The following is a 14,070-nucleotide window of genomic DNA, read 5'->3' on the forward strand; positions in this document are numbered from 1 at the left end:
ATCATTTTTAAACGTAAACTCAATACAAGTTTTAAAAGTTTCACAATAAAAATAATATTAAAAGTTATATTTAAACAATTTTTTTACTTTATAATATCTTTTTTCAATTTTTTCTCTTAGTTTTCAAATTTTGATAAAACCTTATACTCAAACAATTTCACTACTATTTACAAAAATTATGAGACACTCCAAGTGTGCAAACATGCTCTTTGGACACTTTTTTGATCCATCGGCATAGAGAGAAAAAGAAAAACTCGAAGAAAGTGAGACAATTTTTCGATCCTTTAGCATAAAGACATCTACCTCTACCACTAGGTAAGAGCCCAAAAGGCTACATTTTGTTGTTATTTTCATCATCTTTTACAGTACAAATGACTCTTATTTATAGGAGAATTGTGGCTGATGAAAATAATACAACAAAGTATCAATTTAGATGATAAGAGTCAACCATATTTAAATAATTCCACGGAATAATAATTAATCAAAAGATTTGAAAATATTCAAATATGCTTATGTGTGAGAGAGGCAAGCACTAAAGGTCACAATGCTTATGCGTCCAAAGAGCTAAGCATGCACAGTTACATTTTTCGAATGCCAAATGTTTTCTTATCTCAATTGGCTCTTTGATATATGAATGAGTGAAATTCCAATACCGGGTCTTTGTTAAGGATGAGATTGAAGATATCGTCAAACAAGGAACTACTTCTCAAGATTATCAAGATAAACCAAATAATCATGATCAAGATAAATTGTAGTCATTAAGAAGGTCTTACACTATTAGTCATTGAGTAGTTCTGAATTTTTTCATTAATCTACTTTTACTAGTCTACATCTAATTACAGACTCCTAGTACAAACTAAACTCTATGATCAATGTTTATAAATAAACTAAGTTGCACTGCAGTTGGTGTGTGCAAAATTATTCAATTCAATCTGGATATTTAACATGGTATCAAGAGCCACTTGACTGATGTCTTTCTTTTTTCTATGGAGGACCAAACTTCTCAACAATCTGATTTCAACATACCTTCCCCTGTTACAATACTACTTTCATCAAATAGCTTACCTCCCTCTACCATCCCTCTGACTAATTTTTTGCCTATCAAACTCACCCGTTACAACTACCTTCTATGGAAGGCACAAGTTACTCCCTATCTCTAGGGCCACAATCTCTTTGGCTATGTAGATGGATCCCCTCCCTGTCCTGCTATCCTTCTCATCACTCCCACAAACCATTTAGTCCCTAATCCCCAGCTTACACAACTTGGATCTTGCAAAATAAGCTTATTCTCAGTGCCTTAAATTCTTCCCTCTCCAAAACAATCATCACCCATGTTACCAAATGTTCATCTTCTTAACAGGTATGGACAACCCTAGAGTGTATGTTTACTTCTACATCTCAAGCACGTTCCATGAACCTACACTAGTAGTTTGCAACACTAAAGAAAGAGAGCACCTCAATCACAGATTATTTTCACAAATTCACTACCTTAGCTACACCCTTGCCACTAAAGATCAACCTTAGAATGAGTTTGAACTTGTTTCTTTCTTATTAGTTGGCCTTGTTCGGAATATGATTCGTTCGTGATATCCATGACAACCTATGTAGATTCGATATCTTTGGAAGACCTTTATGGCCACATGCTCACCCATGAGCTTTGCTTGTAACATCACCATCTTCTGTGGATCTATCCCTTATTGATGCAAACATGGCATCTCATACTAGAGGTGTTTGTAGTGGTCGTTTTTCACCTTCTGGAGGTCATGGGACAAACCCTAGATACAATTGACCCAATTGAGGCAGGGGTGTGGTCGAGGACCCCCTTCCAAGTTCTCAACATCGAGGCCCATCTGTCAAGTATGCAACCGTATCAACCACACTCGCTTCAATGAGTCTTACTAAAGTTATTCTCCGTTCGTTAACTAGGTTTATTTCACCGCTCCATCATCTTATATAGGATCTTGCCAACCTAAATATCAAGTCTGAGGAGTACACTGGATCTGAACAAATTTGTATCGATAATGGATTAGGTTTACCAATTAGACACTTTGTACAACTCGTTTATCTGCCCCCAATATTTCCTTTCCTTTAAAGAATGCTCTTTATGTTCCTCACATTAAAAAAAAAAACTTATTCTCCATTCAAAAATCCACCGTTGACACTAATACTTTTTTTAAATTTCATCCCCATTAATTGTTTTATGAAGGATCAAGCCACGAGAAAAACTCTGTTGTGCAGGCTGAGTAGACATGGACTTTACACCCTCTCTACTTCTAATGACGTTAGTCCACCCATTGCTTTTGTTGCAGAACGTAACTCTATCTCTCAATTATACTCAAGAATTGGTCATCCAGCTTTTAATGTCGTTAGTCATGTATTGTCTCAATTTTCTGTGTTCAGTGTGTCTTAGCTCTAAAGGTAAACAGTTGTCATTTTCTTCAAATTGTATGTAGGCATCTGCCCCACTTGAGTTAATATTTAGTGATGTTTGCGGTCCTTCACCAATTATTTCTAATAACAGTTTTTACTATTATGTTACATTTTTGGATTCATGTTGTGGCTATATTTGACTCCATCCCATCTCATGCAAAAATTATGTTGCTAGTGTTTTCAGTCAATTTCAAGTTCATGTAGAACATTTATTTAATTCCAAAATTAAATCCTTTCAATCTAATTGGGGTGGTGAGTTCCACCCATTAATAAAGATACTCGCTTTCCTTGGTATCCATCATTGCTATCTTACCTATACACACATCAACAAAATGGGACAATCGAACATAAACACTGACATATAGTTGAAACGTGGCTTGCTCTACTTCATCACAATCACATTCCCTTTTATTTTTGGGATGAGGCTTTCCGTACTACATGCTATCTCATAAACTGCCTCCCCACTACTCTTCTGCAGTAAAAATCATTGTTTCAAGTGTTATTTCTGTCCCCCTGACTAATTTTTTTTAAGGTTTTTTGGTTATACTTGTTCGCCTAATCTTCGTCCTTATAATAAGCATAAACTTTAGCCCCATTCCATCTGTTGTATTTTCCTTGGCTATAATGTTCAACATAAGGGCTATAAATGTTATAATCCGCATATTGGAAAAATCATCATTTCACGAGATGTGATTTTTCAAAGAGTTGATATACCCCTTTCAGTCCCAAGCTCAATCTCACACTAGTACACATCTAGTTAGGGCTGAGCAAAAATTCGACTCCGACAAAATAGAGTTGAAGTCGAGTCGGAGTCAGAAGTATCGTTGGACCGCTCTGTAATAAGTTAATAACTAGAACTATATTAGAATAGTTATATAGTTATATAACTAGAACTTATATAGTTAGATTCAATAATACACTGGTATGAGCTAATTATTATAAAATAATATACTTATATTATAATATAAATAGAGTAATGATGGTTTAGTATATGTAAATAACATAGCATTACAACCATACATAATCAAGTATAGGAATAAGTTTACAAGTATTTAAATAAGTCTAGTATAATAAGTTAATAATACATATACTAATTTACTAAAGTATAATAACATGTAATTAGCTCTCCACCTCTCTCGTCTCTCTTTCGAACCCGTATCTCTCTAAACTCTCGTTACAGATCTGTCTCGAGGGGGTGGGAGCTTCGGCTCCTTTTCCCCTCCCTCCCTCTCTCTCCCCACCCCTGTTCCCTCTGTGTAGTGCTCCGTTTTTTGTGTTTGTTGTGTTTTTACAGGCTAAATAAGAGAGAATCGCATATCTGAAACTTCCGGCGACCATAGACCAGCACACACCCCTCCATGGCGTTGCCCAGCCGCTGATCTTGAAGACCACAGAAGGCGGCACCAAATGGAGTGGCGAGTAGCTCGCACGCGCGGCCTAAAGTTATCGGAGATGTTCGGCGAGTGGCTTTCTCGCACCACTAGGAGGCACTCTGCTGTCGCCATGCGTAGCGCCACTGGGGTTTGTGAGTCCGGAACCTCCAAGATCGGTCAATGGTTTTCCTCCCAGAGACTGCATGCGCCACTACAGCCTCTTGGAGCACTGCCCTTTTTCGTTTTCATAGTAGTTTTTCCATTGTATTTTATTTCATGTATTGTCTTTCCTTTTTTAAAAAAATAAAAATCCAAAAATTTTGTCCTTTCGGACCTTGGTCTGAACGGTGTGTTCCCCCCTCTCCGCTTAAGCGGTGTATGGGGTTGGTGTACCCTACTCCGCGTAGTTGGGGTATGGGTTTTGTCACCTGGTTATTGTTACTCTATCAGGGACAGAGATGTGCATTACGAATCTCTTAGACTTAGGTCTTTAGAGATATGTCGTCTCGACTAGACCATGTCAGCCATGAAAGTGTACTGTGAAGCTATTAACGTATATAACTGACTTGTTTTAAGTCAAATTTGTATGTCTTATTATGAATGAAATATGATCATTTATTATAAAAAAAAAAAGGAAAAAAAAAAGACATGTAATTAGACACTATAGTATAAATCTTGTATAGAAATAAATTAGACAGTAGTATAAAAATAACTAATAAGTTTAGTATAATAAGTTAATAACACATAATACTAAAATAATTAGATACTAGAAATAAGTATAGTGTAGAAATAAGTTATAAATAAGTTAGACACTAGTCTAATATAACAGTTCTATTGGAGGCAACCGTAGGGTGAACCGCGACGTAATCGTTTCCCACGTGGCATTAAATGGAAACGACACCGTTTCTTCATTTCTTGGAAGACCGAATTGCAGTTTATTCTTCACCACTTCATCAACCAAGGTCTCAAGGGAATCAATTTCACCATACCCCAGGCCCCCTCTTTGTGTTGTCTGTGATGATTGTGCTTGCTGATCAACCTGTTTGAATTAATGGTTAAGTAGTCTATTCTCTTTAAATTCATCATGTGGGCCGAGGGTTAGTATTTCTTATTTGATCTTGAAAAAAAAAAGAACAATCATGGATAGGTATAGCTATTAGAATTGAGCAGTAGTGGCCAGCAGGATCTAATTTTTAAGGCTTGAGAAGAAAAATATACAGTAAGGTGGGCTGCCATGAAAGATATATATTCGATCTGCCAAAACACGATTGAACAATTTAATTCTCAAGGGTCTATATATAATTGGCTTATATATAATTCTCAAGGGTTACCATGTCGTTTAGTAGCCAAAGGTCCACCGCTTCAAACTCGCCGCCTCCATTCTGAAAACTAAGCTGCTCTGGATGCAAACCCAAGAACAATTCCAAGCTTGAGAATTGCTCTTTCAGCTCGAACTCATTCGCCTCCTCCTCTTTCAGCTGGTGACAGCATAACTGGTGGAGCCGGAGCGGGTTGGTGTAGCTTGGCAAATCTCCCTCACTCTTTCAGCCCCATGGTCTCTGCTTGATTCCTCTGTACACGTTCTTTCTAGTTACACTTCTTTTACTTTTTAGCAAGTTGGTTTGTTTTCTAAGCCTTATCACTCCTCACTGTAATATTTCCTTGTTTCCTTTAGACATTTCCCTTCTCCATGATATTTGTTTTAGACTAAAGCATGAAACGGTGACATTTATTTATGCCACATAGGTGGAGATTACCCCACTGTTTTCCCAACCGGTTGCCTTTAGCATTTTTCATAATATAATAACATGTAATACTATAGTATGAAAACATATAATATTAGTATAGAAGTAAATTAGCAGTGAATTATGTAGTTTTAATTTTTATATTTTTTGGAAAAAATGAAATTTGAAAGGTCACAAAAAATTCTTTTTCAAAATCGGCTAAATATGAAGTTAAAAAAAAATTAAAATAAAAGTCCAAATCAAATCCATTCCAACGAGTTGGAGTTAGAGTTGGATCGAAATCTACACAATTTGGACGCATAGTTCAGATTAAACTCCGATAAAGTCAAATTCAAAGTCAAATTTAAGAGGATCCGACTTCGACTAAGTGAGTACTCATTGCTCACCCCTACCTCTAGCTCCTGCAGCTGTCTCAATTCCTCTAGTAAATCTCATTCGTTCATCTTCAGCCCGTGTAGCAGGTGCACCTGTGCAGGTCCAACCCACTGCTGAATCACCCAACCTTGTTGGGCCAACACTTAGCAGCCCTAACCAGTTAGCCCAACCGGAATCAAACACTTCCCAACCGAATACCCCTCCCAACACCGAGCCCTCATCTCTCTCGACCCCACCCTCTGCTCCCGACAATTGCCCCCTCACCAAACCGTCATCACCCTCACTGCCACCCACCAGTGTCGCACCACCCATCTCTCGGCACCCCATGGTCACACGATCCCAAAATAACCACCGACCCAAAAATTACACCGACGTCTCCGTTCGATAGCCACTACCTAAAGTTCTCACCGCCGAGCTCAGGCCCTATCTCACAGAGTCGAGGGTGTATTTACACGAGTTATATCAACGACCGTAGTGAAAGTGTTATCGTCCTTTCCAAACTTATGGCACCGGAAAAAATCAAACTACACCATAGAAATCTTTGCAGATCAGTTAAACCCATCAGACCTTATTATGCTCTGGTTTCACTTTTCTTCACTGAAACCCTCTCTCACGCTTCGCATTCCCAAAGACCCCTGTGCACCAAAGCCCGCAATAACGCGTCTTTTCCTTCGGACCACACCTGGATCACCGATGGCCTAATTTCAATCTTCACCAAGCGACCCTTTTCCCCGGACGATCCTGAACTCGAGAATCTAGCGCCAAGACTGACCACCCAAGTGGTTGAGAGTGTGCTAACTGGCCTAAAGAGTTGGAAAATAGCTCATGTTTTTTTCACTTGGGCCTCGAATCAATCTGGGTACAAGCATAACTGTTATACTTACAATGTGATGGCCACTATCCTATCACGTGCTAAAAAAATCGACTCACTGAGAGCCATGGCCGTGGATATTGTAAACTCCCGATGTTCCATCACTCCGGGAGCTTTGGGATATCTAATAAGGTGTTTGGGCAGCGTGGGTCTAATTGAAGAAGCTGACGTCTTGTTTGATCAAGTTAGAATGATGGGTCTTTGCATTCCTAACAATTATAGCTATAATTGCTTGTTAGAGGCTATATGTAAGTCTAAATCAATTGATTTGATTGAAATGAGATTGAAAGAGATGCAAGATTATGGTTGGAAATTTGACAAGTACACCTTGACCCCGGTGTTGCAAGTTTATTGCAATGCCGGGAAGTTTGAAAAAGCGTTGAGCGTGTTCAATGATATGATTGAGCAGGGATGGCTTGATGAACACGTGTTCTCTATCTTAGTTTTGAATTTTAGCAAGTGGGGTGAGGTAGATAAGGCCTTTGAGTTGATTGAAAGAATGGAACGTCATAATATGAGATTGAATCAAAAGACCTTTTGCGTTTTGATTCATGGGTTTGTCAGGGAATCCAGAGTGGATAAGGCCATTCAATTGTTTGATAAAATGCAGCAATCAGGATTCAATGCTGATGTTTCGGTATATGATGTGCTGATAGGAGGACTCTGTGAAAATAAAGAGATGGAGAAAGCATTATGTTTGTATTCAGAAATGAAGAAGATGGGAATTCATCCTGATGTTGGAATAATTACAAAGCTTATGACATCTTCCTCTGAAGAGAGGGAAATGATCCGATTTCTTTCCGAAGGGCAAGAAGATAACGAGGAAGATATGATTTTGCTTTACAATTCTTTTCTGAATTGTCTTGTCAATAATTGCTCACTGGATAAAGCTCTTCTCTTTCTCCAGGTGATGATGGGAGATCAATCTGCTACTGAGATTGAGGAATATAAATGCCTTAGGGTTAATAAAGCCATTCGCCCTAACACCACATCTTTTATTATTGTCATTAATGGTCTACTCAAGACTGGTAAGTTGGATTTAGCACTTAGCGTTTTCCATGATATGAGACACATCGGTTATGAATCAAATATTTTACTCTATAGTAACTTAATTGATGCTCTGTGCAATTCAAATAGACTGGTAGAAAGTTACGAGCTTCTTTCAGAGATGAAGGTGTCAGGATTTGAACCAACCCATTTTATCCACAACTGTATTTTTGGGTGCATATGTAAAAGAGAGGATGTTGCAGCAGCCCTTGATATGCTGAGGGAGATGCGTGCTCATGGGCATGAACCGTGGACAAAACATTTGAGCTTACTTGTAAAAGGACTGTGCAAACATGGGAGAGCAGTAGAAGCTTTAAAATTTCTTTCTAACGTGGTTCAAGAAGGTTTCCTTCCTGATATAATTGCCTATTCTGCAGCCTTAGATGGCTTGATCAAGATTCAAGAATTGGATCAAGCTTTGGAGCTCTTCCGTGACATATGTTCTCTTAAGTATCGTCCTGATGTAATTGCATATAATATATTGATAGGTGGGCTGTGTAAGGCAAAAAGAGTTTCAGAAGCTGAAGGTATATTGAATGACATGGTGATCAAAGGGCTTGTTCCCTCAGTTGTTACCTACAATCTCCTAATAGATGGATGGTGCAAAAATGGCAACGTTGATCAGGCCATGCTTTGCCTCTCAAGGATGTTTACTGAAGACAGAGCACCCAATGTCATCACTTATACAACTTTAGTGGATGGGTTATTAAATGCTGGAAGACCTGATGATGCACTGGTGCTTTGGAATGAAATGGGAAGAAGAGGGTGTGCCCCAAACAGAATTGCTTTCATGGCCCTCATTAATGGTCTTTGCAAGTGTGGTAGGCCCGATCCAGCACTTGTGTATCTCCGCGAGATGGAAGAGAAGGAAATGAAACCTGACACATTTGTCTATGTTGCATTAATAAGTAGTTTTGCATCTAATTTTCACCTGCCTTTGGCTTTGGAAATTTTAAAGGAGATGGTTGGCAAAGGGAACTTTCCAGAACCACAAGATAAGAACTATCTGATTTTCAGAGATGCAGTGCTGAAGTTGTCAGAAGATGCCACCACTTCCTCAGATGTTAAAAATCTCATTGCTGAGGGTAGAATTGCTGGAATCTTTTGCTCAGATGTGGAAAATGAAGGTTGAGTGTAACTCATTACCAACTCATCATTTGATCACAAATCAATAAGATCATGCGCACAAGCTCAAGGAAATCTTTAGGGTAGAAGTGGGGTGCACAGGTTATAGAAACATGTCTTTCCTGTCGTGGATGTGGATTAGTTTCAACAACACAGGGAGCAATGTTTCTCATTATCAACTACCTCTGAGATTGATGATCTCTGACATCACTGAGTGAGGTATTTTCACTATTGGAAAACTCTGTTGGTTCTTTTTCCCTGTTGTGATAGGAATTGGTAAGGACCACATACCTAATAATTCATTATTCTTAATTTTTCAATCCATTAGTTGTATAGGATTTAGGGTGTGTTTGGCGAGTGAGAGTACTTGAGGTACTCTCACTACTATTCTTTACTTTATTATTACTTTTTACCTACTTTTCTACCATTCATTACTTTTCACCTACTTTTTCAAACATTCTTAACACTTATCAGGTATTCTCACTATCCAAACTAAGCCTAGTTTTCTAGAAGGGAATAGAAATATTGAACTTTGGCCTTTATTCTCTTTCTATTTAAACTGAAGACAATCCATCAAATTAGGTAGTTATTGGTTTTAGCAATGGATGAAAAACCCAGTGATGGAGCTTTTCTCTTTCTCTGCATATGAAGACACAATATTCAGGGGGAAAAGGGAAAGAAACAAAATATACTTGTAAACTATAACCCCAATGGTGGTAATATAGGACATGACCCGTGAACCTAACACGAACACGACATGAAATAAGCGGGTTTAGGAAAATGGGTTGATCCGATAAACAGATCAATATTGGGTCATCCTGTGAAACCCACACCCAATCTATACATTAATAAATTCCATTTTCAAATTCTATAATTTATTTAGTTTGACTATTCATGCAATGGCTTGTCAATGTTGAATCACTTGTCCTACTAGTACTTGTCCAACTGTAAGATTGTCATGTCTTAAAGGCAAAGTATGTACACGGGTAATCACACATCACGATTTGGGTCACCCATTTGTATGCATCAGACGTTGTAGTTAGGATTGCATCTGAATGCACAAATTGGCTTCTATGATTGTTTCAATACCTAGTAAATGCAATAAAAGGAAAATAAGGGCAACTTTAAGATTATGAAATAATGAGAAATGCATTCTTCATCCTAAATTTTGTTTGCCCCACTAACACTTATCTAATTTGGGATGAAGAGTAGCATTGATCTTATCAAATTTCAATATGCTCTTACTTAATTCAAGTGGTAGATAGGTTAACGTGTGGGAAAGGGCTCTTTGATAGTCATTACAATGCGGCCTGTTGGCAAATAATTCCTATCTATTAGTTTGTAAACTTGAAGAATGTTTTTCATTCAATTAGTTGAGGTATTTGCTGTCTTGTTCTTAGTTATTCCTATTTCTCCAGGTTGAAAACAGACTGTTTATGGTTATAGAGATATGTTTGTCTGTTCATAAAGAAAATGAAGCAGTAGAATGTACTGTTTGATTTGTGTATTACCTTCATTTTTTATTAGTATCTTCGGTAACTTATCTAATTCTTTGACAAATGGTTTCTAAAGTAGTTGCTATTTACAAGCATTTTCTCCCCCCACCTACGAAAGAAAAAAACCTTCTTTTTCCCCCTCATTAATTAATATAGATTTAATCAAGTGAAGTCATTTCTAGTCAGATCTTATTCTATTCTCTAATATATTATTTCCTTACTGTATATAGACTACAATTGTTTACAATATAACTCTCTCTCTCTCTCTCTCTCTCCCCTCCACATAATCATAATGATAATAATAATAAGGACAACGACAGTAATAGCACTAGTGGTGTTTGTTAACATGATTCCGCTCGTACTATATTGCAATGATTTGATGAAGAGGTATAAGAGCAAATTATCTGCTCAAGAGGCATTAAAAGGGCACTTAGGTATGCATAAATCTCAATGCCAAGTGAAGCTGTGTGGTGCTAGCCAATCATTTTTTTAATGGTTGATGTACTGATATCAATGCTTGACATGCCAATGGTGTTATGTGGGTGTTACACTTGGGGTGTTATAAGTAGCTGGTCTCTCAACTTAATCACAAAAGTGTCCACATATTCTTACTACAATGTTTAAGCTGGAAAAAGAAAATTTCTTTCTATTCTGTTTTAATTAATAGTTTTGTGTTAGTTCTTTTGTTGTGATGACCATAGTATGCTTGACATGTTATCTTTCTTGAATGGCATGTGCGTGTGCGTGTGCATTGTTATATATTATACTTTCTAGTTAGAACTCTAAAGGCTCATAGAAAGAACCCAACTTGTTTGTAGGATGTATGAATTCTAGATATGCTCTTCACCTTCTTGCTATGCTACTAGTTTTCATATTTGACGGTTGCAAAATTTCTTTCTTTGCAACTATATTTTTTGTGGCTCCAAACATGCATTCACTCATGCTATTGATTTACTTTGTGGTGCGTTGGCTCTAGGAGATCCTAGAGCTTAGGTGTGCCAGCTTTAAATGGCATAATTTGGTCAATATTAATGTGCGGCTTTCAAATTATTTGTGATGATGAAATTAATTTTATTTTCTCTAAAAGGAGATCTTGTACACACTGCGAGGCCTCCTCGCTTTCTTTTATAGTTGATTATAAGTTTACTCCATTGATTTCCTTTGCTATTTGTGTACTTTGGTTATCATTTCTAATGTAGTCCAAATCAGTTCTTTTATCAGACATGTGATGATCATATGAAAACTTTTTCCAAAAGCTCTTGCAATCACTCTAGACAATTAAAATCTTTTCTCATTGTACTCCGTAAGAAGTTCTCTTTTAATTTCAGAAAATCACTCTTTGTTCATTTATCCATACTAGGTCAATTTTAAGGTTTCAGTCCTGGTTTTCTGTGCCTTATGGCTTCTGTTAGTTAAACTAGTATGATTGTTTTCATGTTGTTTGCAACGTTTCCGTTGAAGCTTACTTTCTGAGGACCATTGCTCTAAATTTTGCAATATTTATTTGTTTTGTTCTGTTTTGGTTTCATCTGCTCAACGTCAATCCATCTTACATAGACTTTTGCAGGGCATATGGGAGGAGGCCGATCCCTGCGAGCTCTCCTGCAAGGTAAACTAATCCTAGTGCTTTTGGGGAGCTTTTTATTTTCTTTTATTTTTATTTTATTTTTTGGGGGAGGGGGGAAATGAATTACCTTCACTTGAGATATGGTTTAATTATTTCAGGAACTGATTGCACTTGGCAAAGTAGTTCGAAGTGAAAACAAGAGGGCTTTCGGCTGATACAAGAACCTCTTTGCATCAAGTAAATTACAAGTTCAGGTAGCACTTGTAAGAAATTGCAACAAATAACAACTTTGGGTTGGTTTGGATTCAAATATAAGATGAGGTGAGATGAGATGGTTTTAAATGAAAGTTAAAAAAAATATTGTTAGAATATTATTTTTTAATATTATTATTGTTTTGAGATTTGAAAAAGTTGAATTGTTTATTATATTGGGTAAGAATTTGAAAAGGTTGTAATGATGAGATAAAATAAAGTACTTTTCAAATCCAAACGGGACTTTATTCTCGTAAAAAATGATGATGCCGAAAATAGTAGTAATATAGTAGTAATTATGTGTGTAGGGGTGGGCTCCGACTCCGACGGAGTCGGAGTTGTCATTTCCGACCTCCGACTCCGACAAAAGTCGGAGTCGGATTTTCCCTCCGACTCCGAACGTAGTCGGAGTCCGATTCCGATCGGAGGTCGGAGCTCCGAACTCCGAACGAAGGTCGGAGCCCCGAACTCCGATCGGAACTCCGAACGGAGGTCGGAGCTCCGACTCCGAACAAAATTTCCGAACTCCTCACAAAATTTTGTTCTTTTTTTTTATTATTATTTAAATTTTATTGTTCAATTTCGTTTCAGATAGTGAGCAACATATATATTTTTTTTAAAAGTGAAACTATCTACAAATATTTGGTTTATTCAAGAGTTTTCAATAATTTAAATATTCGTTCTGATTTTGTTACTGAATTTTGATTATATCTTTAATTTGTTTTATGTCCGCCTGAAATTTAGCATTAAAAGTGCTCATGACTCATGAGTTGAAAATTACATAAATTTAAAATTTTATAAAAAAGAATGATGGTACGAATTTCTGTAATTCGATTAATTTCAGTTGGATAATAAATTCTAAACGTTTGAGAGAGGATGAATAGGTACTAATAGAAATTATAGAATAAAGAGTACTTATCTCACGTCTTTGCTCGGATATGACTACATAAATATAACTATATAAATAGTTTAAAAAGTAAATAACATGTATGATGTAGCCATAAGTTATAACAGTCTCATTTATAACGTAATAACAATATGACTATAATTTGAAATATAACTACAATTTGATTAAACACGAATTTCAGTCAAATACTTTTTGTTCCATTGGTCATGCCTGAAATGAAGATAGAAAGTAGCAGTCAATAGATGAAAAAAAATTGATAATAAAAAATTGAATACGGTAAAAGAATAATTTGATTCTTACCAAGAAAGGAGGTTCTCCCAACTCCATCCCAACTCTCAAGTAGCGTCCGTTCCAGACTCTTAATCATCGGTAATTATGTTAGGGTTCACAATTAGATCTATAAAATCATAAAAATTAGAAGTTAGAAACATTAAAAATAATTAAATCATCATTTAACAGCATATAAACTTATCCGATTCAAGCCTATAGCTCTCGGCATCAACGCCAACGGTATCTAGTCCAATAAGCGTTTCACTTATCCAATTCTGTGTGCAAACGAGGGCATCCACGGTTGACGGTGACAATGAACTCCGATAAGCATCCAACACGCGACCTCCAGTGCTAAATGCCGACTCTAAGGCAACTGTAGTGACAGGAATGACTAGCACATCTCGGGCCACACGAGAAAGGACTGGATACTTGGTGGAATTAACTTTCCACCAAGTTAATAACTGAAATACATCACTAGGTGCCTCGACAGCTTCCATAAAATATCGTTCAACCTCAGATATACAATGCATAATATTCCTTGTTGACATGAGTTGATGATACTGCTGTATAATACGATTACCTCTAACCCCTACAGATGGGTCAGTATCACCT

General features: G+C 37.1%; 1 protein-coding gene across 2 annotated transcripts; it reads left to right on the forward strand.

Annotated features, from left to right (window-relative positions):
• Positions 1-6,122: 6,122 nt before the first annotated feature.
• LOC121257598 (putative pentatricopeptide repeat-containing protein At5g08310, mitochondrial) lies at positions 6,123-12,439 on the forward strand. Of its 2 annotated transcripts, none has more exons than XM_041158678.1 (3): positions 6,123-9,185; positions 12,020-12,071; positions 12,188-12,439. In XM_041158678.1, the coding sequence occupies exon 1, from the start codon at positions 6,427-6,429 to the stop codon at positions 8,971-8,973; it is 2,547 nt and encodes an 848-aa protein (XP_041014612.1). In that variant the 5' UTR covers positions 6,123-6,426; the 3' UTR covers positions 8,974-9,185; positions 12,020-12,071; positions 12,188-12,439. The 2 variants fall into 2 exon arrangements, with proteins under 2 accessions (XP_041014612.1, XP_041014611.1); XM_041158677.1 differs by having other exon boundaries at positions 12,030-12,071.
• The last annotated feature ends 1,631 nt before the right edge of the window (positions 12,440-14,070 follow it).

The sequence above is a fragment of the Juglans microcarpa x Juglans regia genome, chromosome 3S, assembly GCF_004785595.1.
Source record: "Juglans microcarpa x Juglans regia isolate MS1-56 chromosome 3S, Jm3101_v1.0, whole genome shotgun sequence".
NCBI classification, from domain to species: domain Eukaryota; kingdom Viridiplantae; phylum Streptophyta; class Magnoliopsida; order Fagales; family Juglandaceae; genus Juglans; species Juglans microcarpa x Juglans regia.